Genomic DNA, 24,184 nt, shown 5'->3' with positions numbered 1-24,184 from the left:
AATTGGAAGTCTAGAGATAGGAGTCATGTGACCCTCCACCAAATAATTTCATTTTGGACCTGGATTATATCTCTCTCCATTAGTGTCTACCTTGTCTTCAGGTTGGTTTTTCTTCAGGTCACAAGGATGCTGACTCTGACAATCAGGGCAACTTGATATCTTGTCCATTTAATAGGAAAGAGAGGAATATCTCTCCACAGCTGTGGAATTTAAGTCCTTTTCAGTTTCTTGTACCAATTTTGGGTACATGTTCAAATCAAGACCTGTAAGTCTTATAAGAAGAATGTTGAGCACTTACTAACTTGTTATAATCATATGAAGGTAGCATAGATTTGAGTTAATCAACTATATTACCAGCTAGAGCTGTTGACATATAATTAGGCTCTACTATAAGGAAGGTGGCTTAGGTTTTATATTAGTACATCTTGTTGACTAATTAAATCCCAAGGGTTGTGAGGATGGGGAAAAGAGGTATGAATTATAAAATAAAGACAGTTTCTGGGGGAAAATATGTATGAGTTCAGCTTTTGACATGGAATTTGATACGAATATTGGAAATCTGGGATGAATCTTGGCCGGGAGTTTGTGTTAAGCATTTATTTATAAGATGCTTTCTTGGAACTTAGCTGTTAAATGTATGGATATGTGTAATGTTGTTCAAGAAGGTTGCTTAAAATGAGAATAGGAAGAGAGGTTAGCTTGAAGTCTTAGAATCTGTGCACATTTAAGAAGTTGTTAGATGAACTGGAACTCCTGAAGATGATTGATGAGTGACTGTATAGGCAGGCAGAGAATGATCTGAGTGAGAACAACTGGAAAGGTTGTATGAAATACACACATATATACTAAACATTGAAGAGCTGTGAAGGGTACGAGAAATTACAGGGTCAAGATCTAGTAGAGGAGGGGAGCCCCATAAAGTAAGCCTGTCATTTGGGCCTGTGTTTCCTTTTGAGGCATTTGCCAATTCTGAAAGTGGTAGCTTAGCCTAGGAAAAGAACTTTCAATATAATTTAGGGTTTGAGAGACAAAATTTAGAGCCCAGAAAAAAAGGAGATACTGTAGTAAACTCCTGGACTTTGAGTTGTGTTCCAAAGAGACTTCCTTTGATAGGAAGTGTGAAATGGCCGTAGAACTAGCTTTCAGAAGCACCAAAGCCCAACTGGTAATTGTCTCAGTCTGATTAAGAAGGTGATATGGGATTTTACTGCACCTTAGCCTGACTGCCTGAAGCAAAGTAAACCTTTAATCCCTGGAGAAGAGGACATAACTTAGAATTTTAAATTATCTCTGTATGTTTTCATATAAATGTCTCATGTCTCATACAGCAATAACTAGATGTGCTTGGGCATATAACACATGACTAGAAACCACCAATAGAAAATAGAACCTGGTCCATAGGTGTTTTAGATATTTGAAATACCAGACACAAGCTATAAAGTATCTATGCTTAATATACGTTTAGAATATTAAAATATGTGATTGATAATTTTGGCATAACTAGAAGCATGTAAATGCAATGTGAATGCAAGTGTAAATGAATTTGTATAACTATAAAATATATGGTTGACCTTCAACAATGTAGGGATTGGGGTGCTGACCCACCTCACGGTCAAATATTGCCTCATAAATTTTCTTAAAGATTTTATTTATTTATTGGGTAGAGAGAGTGAGTATGCAAGCAGAAAGAGGAGCAGAGGGAGATGGAAAGACCAAGTCTGTGCTGAGTACTTGAGGTAGGACTTGATCCCACCCTGAGATCATGATCTGAGCGGAAATCAAGAGTCTGATGCTTAACCAACTGAGCCATCCACGTGCCCCTCCCATATAACTTCTGACTCACCAAAAACTTAACCAATAGACTACTGTTCACCAGAAGTCTTACTGATAACATAAACAGTTGACTACACATCTTTTGCATTATATACTGTATTTTTACAATAAAGTAAGGTACAGAGAAAATGATATTAAGAAAGTGAGAATGTTAAGAAAGAAGAAGTACATTTCTGTATTAAATAAATCTATATAGGTAGGCTTGGATGGGTCAAACATGTTCAAGGTCAACTATATATGATATATATGTGTGGTTATATGTGGTGGTATTTTCAAAAGAAAATTCCTGAATTAAAGCTTAACAGTGGGAAAAAAAGATCTTAAGAGACATTGAATACAATGAAAGGTTTAACATACATGTAATCAAAGATCCAGATGGAGAGGAGAGAAAAGGGACTGGAAACCATATTTGAAGATATAATGGTTTCTAGTCTTCCAAAAATGATGCAAAGCAAAAAGCCACAGAATCAAGAAATAATATGGAGCCCAGCCTGGATATATACAAGGAAAACTACTACATGCACTCAATATAGTCATGTTGCTATAAACAAAAAATAAGATAGTACTAAAAGCAGCCAGAGAATAAGACACATTAACTTTAGAGTAACAAAAATAAGACTGACAGTTGCTTCTCAGTGGGAAAAAATTGAAGCCAGAAGACAATGAAATGATGTCACCAAAGTGTTGAAGGAAATAACTGCCGACCTAGGAGTATAATGCCAGTGAAAATATCTTCAGAAAAAGTGAAATAAAGACATTTTTAAGCCAGTCACATCTGAGAGAATTTATCACTGGCGTGCTAGTACTAAAGGCAGTTTTAAAGGGTGTTACTTAGGCAGAATAGAAATGATTCCAAATGTCAACTTGGACATACAGAAAGCAAGAGCAACAGAAAGCTGAAATAGATATGTAAATCTAAATATTGACTGTATGAAATAATAATGTCTTCTGGGCTTTTATAGAAATAAAAGTGCAACAAGACAGCAGGGTATAAGTGGAGTGAAAGTGTTAGGGCGGGAGAAAAATTATATATGATTTAAAGGATATGTGCTGTAATCTCTAGGCAGTCACAAAAAGTGGAGATTGTGTAAATAAGATAATAGTAACGAGATTGTGGAATAACAACAATACAAAACAGCAAGAAAGGAGAAAAAAATGAAATGAACCAAGCAAGAAAAGAAAATACTACTTAGTAATTACAGAAAATGTAAATGGACTAAAGATTCCATTTAAAAGAGAAATCAGCCATTGTCTGCTAATAAGAGACATACCTGAATGAAAAGAACTCAGTAATATTTAAATTAAAAAGGTGGACAAAAATATGCCAGGCAGATGCCAGTCAAAAAAAAACTGGTCTAACTGTAGTAATAGCTGACAGAGTAGACTGGATAGCAAAAAGCATTACGAGGGACATTTACGGGACGCCTGGGTGGCTCAGTGGGTTAAAGCCTCTGCCTTCGGCTTGGGTCGTGATCCCAGGGTCCTGGGATCGAGCACTGCATCGGGCTCTCTGCTCATTGGGGAGCCTGCTTCCCTTCCGCTCTGTCTACCTGTGATCTCGGTCTGTCAAATAAATAAATAAAATATTAAAAAAAAAATGAGGGACATTTAGTTAAGACCATGTGACTTATGAGAAGAAGTTGCCTTTGCAGTAAAGGTGAAGTAAATGATACTGATACTCATATAAGAACTAAGTCTTAATCTTTTCCTCACATAGTATATAAACTTGAATCCAGAAATAAATTGATAGATACTTGCCTTATGACCAAAGTTGCACTGTAGAGAAGGATAAAGAGCATTCTTCAATAAATAAAACTTAAACCTTACTTACACCTACTTTATAATACCTATTTCTACCTACCTATCTTAACAGTATACATAGAAGTTCCATGTGAATGGTGGCTCCACAAATTTTCTGCAAAATATTATAAACCAGTATTTCTATGTCCTTGAAGTAGGAAACTATTTCTTTAACAGGATATATAAGACATTACTGTAAGATGAAAGATTGACTTTTTGGACTACATTAAAATTAGGAATGCCTTTTACAGAGACACCATGTGGGGGATAAATATGTCACAGAGTAGGAAATGATTTTTTATAACACATATAAATGACAAAGTACTTATATTCAGAACATACAAAGAATTTCTACAGATTAGTTAGAAAAAGCTTGATAAAATGCAGCTAAGAGTGTTGAATAGATACTTCATCCAAGTATGAAGTTACTCAAATTTCATTACTCATCAAGAAAATATAATTTAAAGCAAAGTAAGATTCTTACCAAAATGGGTGAAATTTTGAAAAGGAGACTAACAATACCAAATGTTGGTGAGGATTCATATTAGGAGAACTCCTATACACTGTTGGTGGGAATGCAAATTGTTACATCTAATCCGGAGAACTTAAGTTGAATGTGATTTATACCGTATTACCCAGCACTGGCACTCCTAGTTAAATATCCAGCAGAAATGTGCTCTGTGTATGTGCCAAAAGATTCAAATAAAGTTTATCATAGCATTATTTTTATTGGCTCTTACTTGGAAACAACACAAATGTCCATTCACAGTTGAATGGATAAATAAAGTATATTCACATACCAAGTAAGATAGTATGCAACAACATGAATCTTAGGATTTTACTGATGTAAACTTTAAATGTGCAAAAGTGATCTATAGTGTTAGAAGACACCTTTGGGTGGGAGCAGTTGTGTAGTAATTGGGAAGGGGTATGATGATAACTTATTGTGGCTAATGTTCAGTTCTTGGCCTGAGGCTGGTTATTCATGTATATTCATGTGATGATAGTTTCTTAAGCTTTGTACTTAATGGTTCTGAAAGTGTATTATACTTGAGTTTAGGTTATTTCAGTGAGATTAATATGGGTAGATTTCTTTTGTCCTTGTTTTTTAAAAATGTTAGGAAAATAGATTCAATTAAGAAACATTGGTGGGGCACCTGGGTAGATGGGTTGGTCAAGCATCCAGCTCTTGATTTCTGCTCAGGTCATGATCTCAGGTTCATGAGGTTGAGTCCCATGTCAGACTCCATGCTGGATGTGGAGCCTGCTTGAGATTGTCTCTCTCCTACTCTCTGTCGTTCCTTATACCACAGCTGCTTGAGTGTGCGCTCGCTCGCTCTCTCAAAAAACAAAACAAAACAAAAAAACCCCCCTACTTTTTGGATTTTGCATAGTACTGTGTTTTTCTCTAACACATCTTTGAGTAACCATTGATAAAGAATGGATTTGATTTTTCAGTCTGAATTTATGCTCTCAGAGCCCATTCATGCTTTGGTGCCAGTATAATTGTTTTACTTTTCTATTTTTTTTAAATAATTGGAGTATAGTTGACACATCTGATGTTACATTAGTTTTAGTGTACAACATAGTGATTCAGCAAGTTTATATATTATGCTGTAATCACATGTGTAGCTATCATCTTTTTCTATACTTCACTGTAGCAATATCATTCACTGTATTCCTAATGCTGTGTTTTTCATTTCTGTAACTTATCCGCTCTATAACTGGAAGCCTGTGTCTCCCAATCATCTTCACACATTTTGTTCAACCCACCATACCCCTCCTCTCTTTGCAGCCATCGTTTTGTTCTCTGTATTTATAGGTTTGATTATGCTTTTTGTTTATTCAGTTGTTACTTTAAATTCTGGTTAGGAGTGAAATCATAAGGTATTTGTCTTCCTCAGTCTCACTTATTTCACTTAGCATAATACTCTCTAGATTCATGCATGTTATCTCAAATGGCTTGATCTTTTCCTTTTTTTATAGTTGTATGATGTTCCTGTGTGTGTGTGTGTGTGTGTGTGTGTGTGTGTTTGTATACAACCCCCCTCCAATCTTCCATATTCATTTGTCTTTTGATGGACACTTAGGTTGTTGTTTCTGTATCTTGGCTATTATAAATAATTCAGTGATAAATATAGGACACATATATCTTTTAAAATTAGTGTTTTTGTTTTCTTTGGGTAAATACCTAGTGGTGGAATTATTAGATCACACAGTATTTCCATTTTTGATTTTTTGAAAATTGTTTTTCTACTTTTATTCATGCAGTGGGGAACTGATCCTCATCTGTATTAACAAATGGATGAATTTATTAACATTTAGTTTAGTGTAATATATTTTTATGTTCTGTAGTAAATAAGATAGGGCATATTTCATTATTTTGCTATATTTTGTTAGCTGCCATGTGTTTTAGCTGCTTTCAGTAAAAAATTTTCTCCATACCCTTCCCATAATTCTTTTCTCTATCTTAAATTATAACTTATATACCTTACATATTTCTTCCTTTGGACATTTGAAAAACTAACAAGGAGTTTTTTCTTTAAATTTCCTCTTGGTTTTGTTGAATTTCTAGCTAAACTAAAATTCTGTGCACAGTTGGATATCCACATAAAGAAGAATGAAGTTGATCCCTTACCTCATGCCATATATAAAACTTGACTGAAAGTAGATCATTCACCTAAATATAAGAGGCATAAAACTCAAACTCTTAGAAGAAAACATAGGGCTAATCTTCACGGCCTTGGGTTTGGCAGTGGATTCTTAGATGTATGACACCAAAAGCTCAGGTAACAAAAGAAAGAAATGGTTAAATTGTAATTCATTAAAATTAAAAAATTATGTGCACCAAAGGACATTATGAAGAAAGTAAAAAGATATACCACAGAATGGAAGGAAATATTTGCAAATCCTATATCCAGTATCAGGAATATATAATGGGTTTGGTATTCTGATGTATAAAGAGTAATTACTACTCAGCAGCAAAAGGACAGTCCAGAAATGGGCAAAGGATTGAAGTAGACATTTTTCTAAAGGAGATCGGTAAAGGGCTAATGAGCGCATGACAAGATGTTCAGTATCATTCATTATTAGGGAAATACAAACCCAAACCACACTGAGCTGCTTCATTCTCTCTAGGATGGCTATAATAATAATAAAAATGAAAAATAACAAGCATTGACAAGGATGTAGAGCAAATGGACCCCTCATATTCTACTGATGAGAATGTAAAATATTATAGCTGCTATGAAAAACTGTGGTAGTTCCTCAAAGTTAAACATAGAATTACTGTGTGATCCTAAATATATACCTCAAAGAATGGGAAACATATTCAAACATATTTGTATGCAAATGTTTATAACAGCATTATTCCTAATAGCCAAGAAGCTAAAAAAACCCAGATTCCTATCAACAGATGAATGAACCTTGAAAACATTATGCTATAGTGAATTGAGCCAGACACAGAATGTTAACGCAGTATGAATCCATGTATATGACATGCCCAGAATACCTAAATCTGTAGAGACAGAAGGCAGGTTGGTGGTTGCCAGGACATGGGTAGAGGGGAACATGGGGAGTAACTGAGTAATGAGACTCAAGACTCTTCTTTTGGGGTAATGAAAGAGTTTTGGAACTTGATAGAGGTGGTGGTTGCAGAGCATTGTGAATTTACTAAGTGGCAGTGAATTGTTCACTTTAAATTATTAGGTAAATATCACCTCAGTAAAGGTAAATAAAACCTAGTACCCAAATACATTGTCATCATATATAATAAATCAGCATATTATTGTTGATTTAGTCATGGCTGTACCAGAAATGATGAATCTTAGTTTGATCATCTTTGATTTCCATGAATATTTAAATGTGTTCCTTTATTTTAAAATAAACTGCAGAGTTGAATTGATTTTAAGCTTTTAGTTATATCTCTGTTAAAAGAAGTATGTTCAGTTAATCAGTGAACTTCTGTTTAACCTTCAATATTTTCCCTGATATTTTATATAAAACATCTTTCTTAACATTTTTTAGAGATTTAAGTTTGGTTCGCTATTATAAATGATACAGATGGCTCTATTGGCTTATAGTTAAAATTAGATGGTATAATTATGATGTAATTATATGATGCATTGTTTACTTTGAGGCCATATGAAAGTAGATTTTTGTGCAACATGATCATGGTTTTAGTAGACTAAGCTATATTTTCAAATGGTTCAAGGACGCTATACATAAATGATTAAATGGAAACAATGATAATTTGTATTTTCATTGTTGTTAGAGTAAATCTAACTATTTTGAACCAGGGGTTTACCTAGGGCTTGCAATGTTTGTTCAAGATTCACAGTCACCAGTTTCTGATAGATAAGAAATCTCATGAAATTATTTGTGGTCCTGTGCTAGATATTCTTTAAAAGACTGAGTAAGTTTTGAAAATTATTCACTATTGCACTTGAGGGTATTTTGCATATATGTGTTAGATACATTTTTGCTGACTGCTATTACGAATATCTAGTATGTGTGCACCTGTGGCAATTAAAAAAAATCTATTTCGCCCATTCTCCTACCCACTTCCCCTCTGGCAACCACCAGTTTGCTCGCTTGTGTTTAAGAGTCACATATGTGTGTTAGTTTTAATATTTCGTCTTAGTCCTTGAAAGATCAGGAGCCAAGTATGTCATTGTATATAATACCATACCTTTTTGGTGATAAAATTGTTTTTATTAACATGGCTTAAAATCGTTCCAGTGTTGTTTATTTCCAGCATATTTTCTTATCTAGTTCATAGAATTATTAATGATATTAATAAACTAGAAAAAATGAAATTGTGTTAATATATTCCTAGTACAATTGTGAGGATTATAAATACAGGCCTGTAATTTTCTCATCTGTGACTAGTCAGATTAGCCTGTTTTTCTTAACATTTGATATTTTTCTTGTCATTGTGATTATTTTTAAATAAGTATGTTAAATGTCACAAGTTTACTATATTTCAGTCTCAGAAAGTGGTCTGGATTTAGGCATAGATAACACTTATACTCTGGTATGCTTAGAGTAAAATCATATGTGATTATATTTGAGTAGTATACCGCTCCTAAAAACAAAGAATGCTGGGAAGACAGTAAGAACTGGGCATTATTTGTTGCTCAGAAGCTTATTGTGATCCTCCTTCCCACCAAAGTAAGCTTTATTTTAGATATTTAAGCTTATTAAATTATAACTTTAAAGTGAACACAAACAATAATGGCTCTGTTTTACACATTTTCAGCCTGATGTTAGCTGTAAGAAAGAAAAACCTAAATAATTTTGATTATTAATGACTTATTAAATATTTTTAAATAACCAGATGAAAAATCAATACTGGAACAGAAACCTTCTAAACCAGCCGCTCCACAAGTCCCACCAAAGAAGCCTACTCCACCCACCAAAGCCAATAATTTATTGAGATCTCCTGGAACAATATACCCAAAGCGACCTGAAAAACCAGTCCCTCCGCCACCTCCTATAGCCAAGTAAGTTTTATCTAATTTTAAATTAGGTCATTTTAATTTAGGTAACTTAGCTAATTTAGTTTATTGGTTACCTGCCTTTGACATAATTGGCTAGACTGCTTTTCTAAATGTCAAAATAATTTTTAAAGTATTTATTTTTCATATTTTTTTCTGTAGACTGTAATGACTGTTAAATGATTTATATTCATACTAGGTATGAATATACACCTAGTAGGCTGTTTTTACATTTCTGATTTTATTGTGATTAGTCTTATTGTGGAGGTTTATGTTTATGGAAATAATTTTGTGGAACAGAAAGAAAACTTACTGTGCTATAACATCTTCAGTGTCATTAATTCACAATATTAAAAAATGGTTATGATTCACATACAAGTGATTTCTACATATGATTGATTTTCTCATTTCAGGATTAATGGGGAAGTTTCTACCAATTCATCAAAATTTGAAACTGAGCCGGTATCAAAACCAAAGCTAGATTCTGAACAGTTACCACTTAGACCGAAATCAGTAGACCTAGATTCATTTACAGTTAGGAGCTCTAAAGAAACAGGTAAGTTAACATGTAGAAAGGTGGTGCATTTAAAAAAAAGTTGCCAATCCAGTTTTCAGAAACTGTTTAAGAAATTTGTGTACGTATTTTATGTGTGGATAGAATGGAAATTAATTAGAATTTGTTTAAAATCTATGAAGCCAAAAGAGAAAAATAGAACTAAAAGAAGATAAATGAGCAAAATACTTGATTCATATAAGGACTAAGAAATGGATTAAAAGATCATCCATTTATCATATATTTTGTCCCCTCATAATGGAAAGTCCATACTACTCAGGCAGATAGGAATACATTTTAGTTTTAAAAGTTTAAGGATAAACAGAGAGATGATCGTAGATTATCAATAGATCAATAGATTATCAATACCAGCACAATTATATTGAAGATTATTTTTACTTTTCTACTTTATCTCAAGATACTTTTGTTTTTAATTCAGGAAAATATGCTTTTTAATGACTCTCTCTTTCTTTCTCTGTGTATGTATATTAGGAGGCTTTACTTCCTTAGTTAAATATTGTTCTTTAAGTTTTAGGACTGATTTTTCAACCCATCAATCATCTTTGTCTCCTGGTCTTTTATATCTCTTAGTTGTAAAATGGAAAACCTGAAACAGGGAAGTTTTGATAAAGGTCTCAATATTAAAAGCATAGCGCAATCATTACCATTGTAGTAATGATTATTATATACTACCTTGCATTTGGTTTTAGTTTTTTTTTTTTTTTACATTTTCAGAGTACTTTCTCATATGTATCCTTATTTTATCTTAATAGTAACTCTAAAAGGCAGATGCTATTTTGCTTCTAAAGAAATTAAGCTATAGACACATCAAGTGTCCAGGATGACATAAAGCAGAAGAGAACTTTTTAAATCCCCCTTATATAAAGTGCTCATGATATTCTTTTTTTAAAAGTTTTAGTGTCTTAATACGTTTAGCCTTCATAGTAACATTTCATATTTATATTCAGACTTAAAGGGCAATTATACTTAGGGGTTTTTTGTCACTGTACTGTAAAATATGCTACTTCCTACCTTTTGAAAACTGTTAGGTGATTTTATTATTTTTCCGAATTGTCATTTTGCTAATACAAAAGCTCTGACCTACACATGGATTCCCTCAGATTTTTAATTTGAATGTTTTATAGATTATTTAATCATATATTTAGATCCTGCCTGCTCTGGATGAAGCCATATTCATTAATAACTTATGAAAATTATTTGATTATATTTTAGAAATACTCAAATATACTTAGTGTGTTTTATCTGGTGAAAATTGTTATTTATTCTTAGTGAAATAAAAACAAAAAAATGGGGGCACCTGGGTGGCTCAGTGGGTTAAAGCCTCTGCCTTCGGCTCAGGTCATGATCTCAGGGTCCTGGGATAGAGCCCCGTATCGGGCTCTCTGCTCAGCGGGGAGCCTGCTTCCTCCTCTCTCTCTCTCTGCCTGCCTCTCTGTCTACTTGTTCTCTATCTCTGTCAAATAAATAAATAAATAAAATCTTTAAAAAAAATAAAAAACAAAACAAAAAAATGTTCTTTATAGAAGGTTTTTAAAAAATATTCTTTAGGGGGGCGGCTGGGTGGCTCAGTGGGTTAAAGCCTTTGCCTTCGGCTCAGGTCGTGATCCCAGAGTCCTGAGATCGAGCCCCGCATCGGGCTCTCTGCTCAGCGGGGAGCCTGCTTGCTCCTCTCTCTGCCTGCTTCTCTGCCTACTTGTGATCTCTGTCTGTCAAATAAATAAATAAAATCTTTAAAAAAAAAAATATATATATATATATATATCCTTTAGGGGCATCTGGGTGGCTCAGTCAGTTAAGCGGCTGCTTTTGGCTCAAGTCATGATCTCAGGGTCCTGAGATTTAGCCCCAGATCAGGCTCCCTGATCTTTGGGAATCCTGTTTCTCCCTCTTTCTTTGCTACTCCCACTGTTTGTGCTCTCTCTTTCAAATAAATAAAATAAAATAACACATGTAATAATGTCAAACTATTGGTGGTTTGTAAAATTTGATTTTTTTACTCTTTTTGGTCCCAATTTTTACTTTTATCTATAGCTATTATTTATTCTTTCATTAAAAAACAGAGAGGCCTTGTGAAACAGGGTTTGCAAATTCCTTGTTTTTTTCCCTTCAAATAAATAAGAAAGAAATTTAGAGAAACTGAGGCATATATAAGGACAGAAAACTAACAGCTAACTTCCAAACTACTGTCCTTTATTTCTTTCACTATCTGGCTGCCTTTGGTGTACTACACTTAACACTCAGTTAAGTTCAGGAAATACACAAAGCCTACCACAGAGATACCTAGAATTCTATTCCAGACCATTGCAATAAAGTGAATATTGCAACAAAGTGATTCAAATGAACTTTTTGGTTTCCTGTGCATATAAAAGTTACTTTTACACCATACTATACTCTGTTAAATGTGCATTAGCATTATGACTAAAAAAAAATGGACATACTTCAACTAAAAAATAACTTTATTGCTAAAAAATGGTAACCATCATCTGAACTTTTAGCAAGTCATAATCTTTTTGCTGGTGGAGGGTCTTGCCTTAATGTTGATGGCTACTGATTGATAGGGTGGTGGCTGATGAAGGCTGGGGTGGCTGTGGCATTTTCTAAAATAAGACAACAGTGAAGTTTTCTACATCAGTTGACTTTTCCTTTCACGAACAGTTTATTTGTAGCACATGATACTGCTTGATAACATTTTACTTACAGTAGCACTTTTTTCTAATTGAAGTCAGTCCTCTCAAACCCTGCCTCTGCTTTATCAACTAAGTTTATCTACTATTCTATATGGTTTATTGTCATTTCAACATTTTTCATAGCATCTTCACCAGGCATAGTTTTCATCTGAAGAAACCACTTTCTTTGCTCATCTGTAAAGTTTTATCGTGAGATTTATAGCAATTCAGTGACCTCTTCAGGCTCCACTTCTAATTCTAGTTCTCTTGGTACTTCTACCACATCTGCAGTCCTTTCCTCCTCTGAGGTCTTGATCACCTCAAAGTAATCCTTGAAAGTAATCATCTCCTTCCAAACTCCTGTTTGACCTCTCCCATGAATCCCCAGTGCTCTTAATAGCATCTAGAATTGTGAATGCTTTTCAGAAAGTGGGTTTTTTTTTTTTTAAAGATTTTATTTATTTGAGAGAGAGCGAGAGAGCATGAGAGGAGAGAGATCATCGGGAGAAGCAGACTCCCTGCTGAGCAGGGATCCTGATAGGGGGACTCAGATCCCAGGACTCTAGGATCGTGACCTGAGCCAAAGGCACTTGCTTAAGCAACTGAGCCACCCAAGTGCAACACCTCCCCACCCCCTGTGAAGGTTTTTAATTTACTTTGTCAAAAGCCATCAGAGGAATCATTATCCCTGGAAGTTACAGTGTTATGAAATGTATTTCTTAAATAATAAGACTTGAAAGTCAGAAGAAAGTCACAATTACTCCTTAATCCTTGGGCTACAGAATGGTTGTTAGATTAGCTGGCATGAAAACAACATTAATATTGTACATCTGCATCAGAGTTCTTGGGTAACAAGATGCATTTTCAGGGAGCAGTAATGCTTTTGAAAAGAATCTTCTGAGCAGTAGGTTTCAACAGTGGGATTAAAATATTGAGTAAACCATGTTGTAAACAGATGTGCTGCTGTCCTTTTTTGTTGTCTCATTTATAGAGCACAGATTTAACATCATTCTTAAGGGTCCTAGGAATTTCAGGATGGTAAATGAGCATTGACTTCAACTTAAAGTCACTAGCGGCCTTAGTTTCTAATAAAGAGAGTCAGCCTGTCCTTTAAAGCTTTGAGGCCAGACATTGATTTCTCCCCTCTGGCTATGAAAGTCCCAGATAGCATCTTATTCTACTGTAAGGCTGTTTCATCTATGTTGAAAACCTGTTGTTCAGTGAAGCAGCCTTCATTAATTAGCTAGATCATCTGTATAACAACTTGCTGTAACTTCTTCATCAACACTTGCTGCTTTTGTTTGCACTTTTATGTTATGGAGATGACTTCTTTCCTCAAACTCCATGAACCAACTTCAGCTAGCTTCAGACTTTTTTTGGGGGGGGGGGCAGCTTTCCCACCTCTCTCAGCCTTCACAGAATTGAAGAGAGTGCGGGCCTTGCTCAGGATTAGGCTTTGGCTTAAGGGAATGAATGTTGTGCCTGGTTTGATCTTTCATCCAGACTACTGAAACTTTCAGCAATAAGTTTGTTTGCTTTCTATAATTTGTGTGTTCATTGGAGTAACACTTAATTTTCTTCACGAACTTTTCCTTTGCATTCACAGTTTGGCTAACTGGTGCAAGAGATGTAGCTTTTGGCCTATTTCGGTTTTCTGTATGCTTTCCTAACTAAGCTTAATCGTTTCTAGCTTTTGATTGAAAGTGAGATATGTTATTTTTCATTTTACTCCAACATTTAGAGGGTTATGAATTGCTCCAATTTCAGTGTTATTGTTTCTGAGAGAATAGGGAGGCTTAAAGAGAGGGTGAGAGGTGGGAAGCAGCTTCATTTGGAGCAGTCAGAATATACACAATGCTTACAGATTAAATTAAACATCTTACGTGGCACAGTTAATTATGGTTACAATAGTAACATCAAAGTGATCATAGATCACAATAACAAATATAATAGTACTGAAGAAGTTGGAAATATTGCGAGAATTATCAAAATGTGATACAGAGATATGCAATACTGTTGAAAAAACGGCATCGATGGACTTGCTTATCACAGGGTTGCCAGCAACCTTCAATTTGTAAAAAATGGACTTGTCTTGCAAAGTTAAGTAAAATGAGATATACCTGAAAGTTTTGGAAATTGTGTTCATATTAGATTGGAAATACTTACTGAGCAAATGTTAGATCCCATTACTATTTTAGGCACATAAATAATATGCTAAGACAAAAGGCCTGACTACTGATAGCATACAGCTCATGTTCTGAACTTCAATTCACGTTATTCCTCATGTCCATTTTTTATTAGAATATTATGTTTTTAGTATTTGTAGTATAAAAGTGTTTAAACTCTTCTTTTTGAGATATTGACACCTTAAGAGAACACTATGTTCTGCATCAAAAACAGCCTCAAATTTGGCATATAATTGAGGCACATATTAATTTATATTTTTGGCACAGTTTGAGGTTTCAAATTTTTAAATATAAACCTAGCGCTTTAACATGTTTCAGAAAGTTTAAAACATACATGAAAGTCATCTTAGAGTCTCCTTATTACATAAAATAATAATTTCAGGTGATAGAGTAGTAAGTACACTTTGTTATTAAAAATGTGAGTTTTAAATTATTAGCAAATTATCATTGTCTTGTTTCCTAATCTGTTTTTGCATTTAAATGATAATTGAATGATCCAGTATGCCTGTGATACCTGCTAGAATAGCTGACAAGGAAGATGTTATAAAATGTTACTTCCCTTCTTTTCCTTTCCCCTGTTGATAATCTCGTCTCATTCTGTTTCTGCTCTTCACTGTTAAGGATGTAAATTCCTGACACTACTCTCAGATATGATTATACTGTATATAAAGCCATTTATAAGCTATTTTTAAAATAAATGTCCTTCAGTATATATTCTCTTATATATAAGATAGTACTATAAATTGCATCTATGTTTTAATTTTTTTCCTCTTTTTTAAACATTTCGTTAAAAATTGGTTTGGGAGGGGGGCACCTGGGTGGCTCAGTAAGTGAAGCATCTGCCTTCGGCTCAGGTCATGATTCTGGGGTTCTGGGATAGAGCCTCACATCAGGCTTCCTTCTCAGTGGGGAGCCTGCTTCTCCCTCTCTCTGCAGCTCCCTCTGCTTACTTCTCTCTTTCTGGCAAATAAATAAAATCTTAAAAAAAAAAAAAAAGGTTTAGGATAATCTCACTGCAACTACTGGTTAATTATAAAGTTCACATAGTCTAAATATTTCTAAAATAGTAAGTTCTCTGGGACATAAAATTGGTTTGCACATTAGTCTTAGAATACAAGATAGAAGATTTAGTGGTAACATACCTATTACATTGAGAAAGCAGTGCTGATGAAATATTCTTATAGTGTTACAGTATTTTATCCTTTTTGATTGTTTTCTATGATAAATTGTGCTTGGGTTAAAAGGAAATTATAGAGATACATAATATTATTTGACTCTAAGGCATTCATTGTTAAATAGTGAAACATTCTTTGATAGTTAATCTGTTTTTAAAAATTTTTCTTTTTTAATGATTTTATTTATTTATTTAACACACACACACACACACACACACACACACACACACGCACAGATCACAAGTAGGCAGAGAGGCAGGCAGAGAGAGAGGAGGAAGCAGGCTCCCCGCTGAGCAGAGAGCCCAATGAGATGATGCTTAAGATGATGCTGATGCTGTTGCTATTGCAGGCCTCTATCCCAGGATCCTGGGATCATGACCTGAGCCTCAGGCAGAGGCTTAACCCACTGGGCCACTCAGGCGCCCGGTTAATCTATTTTTGTTTGAATTATGTTCTCAATGTTTATTCATTTGTTTCTTCCAGAAAGAATTTCAGGTGGAATTCTTCTAATAAGATGCTTACCTGTTGAGTGGTAGACACTAAATAATGAGTCTATATCTAAACTAGGATAAAAAAAAAAAAAACCCACACCCTAAAATGTTGACTTTACCTGTAGAATAGGAGCAGAGAGCAAAATTACTATTTTCTTATAGTAATTTTCTTGATAATTTCTTTATAGAGTATCATATAAGGCATAATTGACGATTCATTTATGTATTATGTGATTTTGAATGTTATACAAGTTGTATTTTTATAATGAGATGCTTAAAAATACTGTTTGTCATGTTTTTCTTTTATTATATTATAGAATTAAAATTCTCTTTCATTGTAATTAACTGTCATTTCCTGAAGACTAAAACTTGACTGAAAGGTAGTTTAATTTTTGTTACAACGATATTAATGAGTTGTTATTATTGATTTATTACTCTGAGCTTTAATTTTTTACTAAAACATCCTTTTGAAGCAGTCTTGGTGTTCAGTGCGTAATTTTAAAAAGGCTTCTTTCTACTTAAGGTATATTGAATTAATACTAATCATTTTTTTCTTTTGAAAGACAAAATAATCTAAAATCTAATATACATCTTATGTGAGTTTAGATAAACTGCAATAGGTATATGCTAAACACTAAACGGTTCTATTCATTCTACAACTGTTCCTTTTTCCTGCTTTGTAAAATAATTTTTTGATTTAGTCTTTTTTCTAGACATTCCTATCCTTGACTTTTCTTTCCAGATTTTGTTTCCTAGCCTGTTTGCCATGTTTCCCTTCTTACGTGTCAGGAAATTATCCTACCTTTCTCCATTTTGGTAAGATGACAATTTATAAAAGAAATCAAAACAATATTTCCATATAAATAGGTGGTGCACATTGATTTTTCTTTGTAATTGTACTAAAAGTGTACATGTTTGTCTGTCTATTCTAACCCTTTTGGTTTTCCATTTGAAAGTAAAATGAAATTCATGTTGGAAAAATTATCCTGATTAGCTTAAGATATTATTTTGATAAAAGTTTTTGTTTTAATTGAAAACCGTGTAAGTCAGTTTATTTTCTCCCAGAATTTGATACTTCATTTTGACTTTTTAAAAATTCCATGTCTTCTTAGGCAATGTGTAGAAATATAAATGGCTGGCAGAGTGGCAATATAATTGTAAGAGTTCAGTGATTGTCATGCCTTTCATGCCATGTGTACAGTATAAATCCACTGTTACTACTCTTAGGTAAATTTTGAATGTGTTCAAATGTATCACGAGTCCAAAATGTGCACTGTTTTTTACTAACCTAATGGCTTAAATGGAGGACCTGAGAGAGTTTTAGAATAGTAAAATTATTTGTCTTGGTGTTGTACCCCAAAACTTGACATACGGAAGGCATTTTTACATGAGCATGCTCTATAATTTTTTAAATCTACCTTTTATTTATCCTTTCAGTTTCATTTATCTTTATCCCTTCCTGTGTTTTTCTGTTTTTTTTTTTTCTTTCTGCAAGTTGCTTAAATATGCATTTGAAAATAATCTTCACAGGCCAAAATTATTGGATTGTACTTTTCAAGGATTTTTTTGATAGGTTGTCAATACACATTTATCAGTGTTAAAAGTAATTTTTAACCCTTCAAACTATAGCATACTTTTAACATTTTTTAAAATACTGATTTTCTTTATGACATTTACAAATAAAATGAAATATTTAAAAATATATTTAAACTCAAGGTCTTTCACACTATACAATCCATTTTCCATGAAGGCCACTGTGTCTCTTATTATGGTTTGTTATATTTTATAATTATAAACAAATGTCAAAAGACTTAAGACCAAAATTAAACTGAGCACATTTGATTGCCTATTGAGATGTATTAGGCTGATGAGTAGATGACTAGATATAAAATAGAATACACAAAGTAATCCCAGAATGGGAGGATGGAAAAGAATTAACAGAGGTCAACAAATACTTAAATTTGTTATAAAATGTGTATTACCAAACAGTGATACCTTTTCTTATGCCTTACCTTTGTGCCCTTTTACCCTTAACATTTTTTCCTAAATTGCTAACTTTGAATATGAAAATTGATGAATAAGCTTTGAGGGCAGAAATAATTATCTTTAGATGTCTTTTAAGAATTAACAAATCACTGAGTTTGGTTATCTAAATATTTGACAGAAAGCATTATAAACATCTAGGCAATGGGGATGTGCAGAATTAATTCTGTATCTGGAAGATTAAACCAAAGATATCTGCTGCCATATCAAGTACCTCAACTGTGATTAATATCACTAGTTTGGAATCTGGGCTGAGGGAAGATTGTATTGACAATGGAGGTGTCCGGAGTTATCGTCAGGATTCTTATATCGCTTACAGATTTCTAGGTTTCAAAATTAAAAATCACCTCTTTTACCAGGGTTTTCTGGATCATCTAGGAAAAGGGAATGTATTATATGCCATTGTTTTAGAGGCACATAGATTTTTCTTTAAAACCAAGTTATTGGATCAGAGGTCAACCAGCCTTTGATGGTGGGAAAACAAGTGAATGATCTTTGTAACATTTTTCTTTGATACCCTATTTGCCTTTGATTTATGACTGTCTTATAGTTCCTAAATATGATGATGTTGAAGCAAAAGTGCAATGAACTATGAACAGTTTGAGTCTCAGCTACAATACACACACACACACACACACACACACACACACACACACACACACAAAGATCCATTAAATTATACTCTCACTTTACAGTTGGAAAGCATCAGGGTCCCACATACAATTGAGTTCTTAAAATTTGAACATTAGGATACTACTCAAAATTTAAAACATTTTCTACGTTAATTTTCTGATACATTGTAATTAATTATGAGTTGAAGTAGATCATCCGTTTTTATAAGCAAGAACTTAAGATGATAGTTTTTTTATGGTACTGTAATTTTTGGTTCAGATTTTTTTTTTCAATAAGAACTTTTGTTGAGGTCTATTGGAAACATGAACTTTCTATTGTTAGTTGTCTTATGCTGTAAAATGTGTCAGGTAAAGAGAATGTTTGTTTTTAAGGGTGAGTGTTGTTTTCCAAATGCATATGAAAAGCACAGGTTAGCTTGTGAGTCCTAGTGGGACTTTTTAATGTATAGTTTGTTAGAAATCCAGAAACATTCTTTTTTACCTTTTAAAGTGTACAGTTATCTCTTAGTAGATACATTTAATTTTATTCTCTAGATCTTGTAAATTTTGATGACATAGCTTCCTCAGAAAACTTGCTACATCTCACTGCAAATAGACCGAAGATGCCTGGAAGAAGATTGCCTGGCCGCTTCAATGGTGGACATTCTGTGAGTTATACTTTACTGTTCTAAAACAGAGAGAATTTAGCAGAGCCAGAATTCTTCTAAAGATAGGAATGAGGGATGATTTACAACTCCACCAAAGTTTAAAAATCAGGAAGATAGGTGTTATACTCAAGTGGTAAGTGGTTGGTTATATTTAGGGAAATGTGGGGTCATGTTCATTTCAGAGAGGGTTGCAATGAAGGTTACAGAATCAGGAATAAAGAGCTGTCCCGAGACCATAACCACAGAACTCAGGGCCAAAAGGGGTCTGAGTATCCTTTTAATCTACCCATCTCACAACGAAAATTAGAATTGAGTGGTACATATTCACCTTAGTAAAGAATGAAACATTCTTTTCCTCTGACATAGTGAGGTTTTTTTGTAGTACTAATGCTGGTATCTAAATGTGTAACTTCTTTTTATGCTTTCTATACATTATTTGGAATGCTGGTAGTGCTTTATTATTAATATGTTAGCTTTTGAGCACTACAGCACTTTTAAATTACCAAAGTAGAGAAAATTTTTTTTGCTAAGAGGCAGGCTATTTTTAACCTTCCAGATATGCAAGTGTGTTATTCAGCTTGAAATTACGTAATATCCTGTTAATAATAATGGACTATCTGGAGCAGTAGCTGCGGAAAACAGTGATAAAAGTTACTTAGTTTATTATCCAAATGTTTATTGCCTTTTCCTTCTTTGGTATTTTCTGTTTCTTGATTTTAAAAAATCATTTAGCCAACTCAAAGCCCAGAAAAAATCTTGAAGTTACCAAAAGAAGAAGATGGTGCCAACTTAAAGCCGTCTGAATTTAAAAAGGATTCATGCTACTCTCCAAAGGTGAGGGGCATTGTGGCCTAAGATTTGTATAATTTGTAGGATTCTTTGTGAACACCAAAATAGTGGAATTTAAAATGTCTTCTAAAAATTGTCTTTTGCCAAGAAATTAAAAAAAAAAAAATTCCTGCCAAAAAATTGAGTTTCTAAAGTAACACTGTCCTCTGTAGGTTATTTTTTAAAAAGCTTATTTTAAATGAGTAGTATAAATGTTATACATTTCATATTTTTTAAGGCATAGATCTGTTTCATTTTCCCATTTAAACATACACTCTTTAGCCAGAAGCCATCATTACATTATTACATAAGCCAAAATTTACTTCTAACCTAGCTTGGTGTTCAGCACAGTAATAAGCACTGAATATATACTGGAATGAATGGCAGTGTACATGGATTTTTCCATTTATTACATGGTATTAAGACTCTTCTAAACTCTTGCTGTTTTTACTTAAGATTGTAGTATCCCAACTTACACACATCTTATATTTAAGAAATTCATGTTTCCTCCTCAGATTCATTCCAAGGGCTTTTGGCTGTTCTTCCAGTTTATCAGATACACTTAATCTGATTCTTCTCTCAGTTTGTCAGCAGTCAATTGAAATTTGATTTCCTGTTACTTTAGTGAAATAATAAAAAGGGCATCATGGGCCATGGATTCATGCCTCTTCAGTGGACTTACTCAATTCCTCATAATTATTTTTAAATGAAACTCTTTGGAAATTTTAAGTAATGACTACTGTGGAGGATCAAAGCAGCACCTGAATAATGCTGATATGTTCTTGCCTCTAGATGCTCCACTCGGCAGACCATTCATAAGATAGCTCTAACAGGTTTTTTTTCTCTTTTCCACTTTTTAAAAATTATTATTATTAGTCTTTTGACATTTCTCACATAAACTCCTAGTGATTGCAAGTTTATTATCTGGTTGTCTGCTCGTTTTACCAGTTGTGAATATCAAACTGCTTTTTGAATTTCCAAAGTTACCATTTATCTTGAAGTATTATTTTAGTTATTTATCTCCTTGCTATACATTTTTTTTTACTTAGACATAATATAAATACAAATAAAATAAAATTTTCTGTTATGTTTTCAGCCATCTCTGTACCTTTCAACACCCTCAAGTGCTAAACCAAATATGGCTGCTTTTTTAACTCCATTAGACGTCAAAGCTAAAGTAGAATCAGATGATGGGAAAAAAAATCCCTTGGATGAACTTAGAGCTCAGATTATTGAATTGCTCTGCATTGTAGAAGCGCTGAAAAAGGATCATGGGTAAGTAGCCCTTGTTTTATTCTCTGAAAATTACTTAACACGTATGTAAAGAATTCTTTCAAATTCTATCAAGTAGAATTGAGTAGAATTCTATCAAGTTATCTGCCAAATTTCTTGTATAAGCAGATATGTTTCCAAAGAAATTTTCCTTAATAGTGCTTCTGTCCTCTCTGCAAAAAACTTGAGTTAGAAAACTTGTTGTCATAAGCTTATTGTGGGAAAGGTATATATGTACCCATAATTCATTCAAGGATAGAAATCTCTGGTCAAACACATGGGTTAATCAGTCTTAAAAATATTAGGAAAAGTTACATTGTATTTTGGATCTGGAGTGTATCTATATGTATATTTACTTTTCAGAGGGACTGGATCACTGTCTCTGTTAGGGTTGAGATTGGTGTGTAAATAAAACCAAGGGGTTGGGAATAGGTGAATCTCTAAGGCCATTCTTTTAATTCTGAAACTTTCTGATAATACTGTGTGGTGAGATCCTAAGTGAGAGTTCGGGACTTTTTAGTGAAAACAAATGTAAAAGATCACCTACTATAGCTCCCCTCTCTTTTAACTGAAGAAGTAAAGGTTCAGAGAGGTAAAGCTGTTTACCTAAGATCATACAGTTCTTAAAAAGCAGAGCTAGAACTGAAAACATATTTTCTGTTGGCTTAGAGATATTTTTCTAAAACTGTTATCATTTGAGCTTTAAAAGTTGTTAACATTAAAAAATAAATATAAAAATAAAACTTTCTAACATTTTAAACATAGTCTTATAAAGACCTAATAGGTAAAAAAGGTCCAAAGATCAGTTAATCTAACTGAGCAAAGGGTGAGGTTTCAAGTGCTCTTCCCCTGTAGCCTCTAAGATCTCATGGGTTATGAGATCAAGCTCCATGTCTGACTCCACACTCATTGGGGCATCTGCTTGAGATCCTCTCCCTCTAACCCTCCCTACCATGAGCCTTTCTCTCTCTCTCTTAAAAAAAAAAAAAAAAAAAAAAGATACTGTGATTAACAATTGATACATTTGTAGTTGCAGACCACTTTTACAGATGTCTCTTAGGTAGACCCAAACAATTTATCTTGAGTGACTACTTAAAATATATATATATAGGGGCGCCTGGGTGGCTCAGTGGGTTAAGCCGCTGCCTTCGGCTCAGGTCATGATCTCGGAGTCCTGGGATCGAGCCCCGTATCGGGCTCTCTGCTCAGCAGGGAGCCTGCTTCCCCCTCTCTCTCTGCCTGCCTCTCTGCCTGCTTGTGATCTCTCTGTCAAATAAATAAATAAAATCTTTAAAAAAAAAAATATATACACACACACACACACACACACACACACAGAGAGAGAGAGAATGTATTTTTGATACATGATGGGTCTTTTCTTTATCCTTCAGTTTATCTGAATCATGCGGATTTTTTTAATAGATTCCGCAGTGTACACATTATAAACTGTAAGTTCATTCATCTAGTAAGTATTTATTGAGCACCATTCATGTATGAATTAGAGAATGCTCCTGATTTGTTGATTTTGACAATTTACATTTTTGATACCAAGTCTGCTATTATTAATGAACTGATAATTACATTTACAAATTGCCTATAAGTGTTCTTAATGTAGCTGTAGGATGAATAAAATATTTATGATTTATGTATACATATCAGATATTTTAGAAGTCTTTGAAAAGGTGTTTTCAAAGTCTTATTTCCTCTGGGAAAATGAAATGGATGGCAGATTTTTTAATCTGAAAAATAAGAGCATCACAGGAGAATGAATAAACATATACTGGTGTGTTGATACAATGAAATGCCATATAGTGTACAGCAATAAAAAATGAATGGATTGTGGCTACATGTGTCAACATGAATCCATCTGAAAAAGTGTTGAGGGTGGGGAAAACAAGTTAGAGACATTAGAGACATGCATACAGTATTATTTCCTTTACACGAAGTTTGAAAAGCATATAAAATCAAACAGTGTGTCATTTCAAGATACATTTGTATATGTGGTAAGTAAAGAAAAGGAAGACTGTAGAACTTTTCCTGTAAAAGAGAGGAGGAAAGTAGGATTGTGGGTCATTGCGGGTCAGAGGTACTGGTAATAATAATTTATTTCTTGAGCTGACTTGGAATTCTTAGGTTTTTTAATAATTTTATCGCTATAGCTTACAAATACATAGTCTTTATGCATTATTAGAATCTAAAATGTTTGGAACAAATCATTAAAAAATTAAAGGATTAAAAAAATTGAAGGATATTGACATGGAATGATTGACAGAGAAATATATTAGTCTCTTTAGTTGAGAAGTTATAGAACAAGATAATGTAGTTTGATCTGTTTTTGTAAAAAGAAAACAATTACATAAAAATTTTATATTCACAAATGCGTTTTTAAAAATAATGAAAATATGATAATAGGATAAATATTTTAGGAATAGATCCTTATTTAGGTATAATTTAAATATATAATAAACTCAAAATAATAGAATAATTAGAAAAAGAAAGCATTCATTTAGTAGTAACATTTTAGAAATACAAAGTTAAT

The 24,184-nt window shown here is 33.5% G+C and overlaps 1 protein-coding gene across 1 annotated transcript in view; it reads left to right on the top strand.

Annotated features, from left to right (window-relative positions):
• Positions 1-24,184, top strand: part of CD2AP (CD2 associated protein) — a 137,004-nt gene that overhangs the window by 104,608 nt on the left and 8,212 nt on the right. Inside the window, exons 12-16 of the mRNA XM_032861979.1 lie at positions 8,972-9,137; positions 9,545-9,687; positions 19,433-19,545; positions 20,278-20,379; positions 21,470-21,648. Coding sequence (XP_032717870.1) covers positions 8,972-9,137; positions 9,545-9,687; positions 19,433-19,545; positions 20,278-20,379; positions 21,470-21,648 — 703 coding nt within the window. The remainder of the gene's footprint in view (positions 1-8,971; positions 9,138-9,544; positions 9,688-19,432; positions 19,546-20,277; positions 20,380-21,469; positions 21,649-24,184) is intronic.

This window comes from Lontra canadensis, unplaced genomic scaffold, assembly GCF_010015895.1.
Source record: "Lontra canadensis isolate GAN:19392208 unplaced genomic scaffold, GSC_riverotter_1.0 scaffold23, whole genome shotgun sequence".
Lineage (NCBI taxonomy): Eukaryota > Metazoa > Chordata > Mammalia > Carnivora > Mustelidae > Lontra > Lontra canadensis.
Note: the sequence above shows the minus strand (reverse complement) of the source record. Positions and strands in the feature narration are given on the sequence as shown.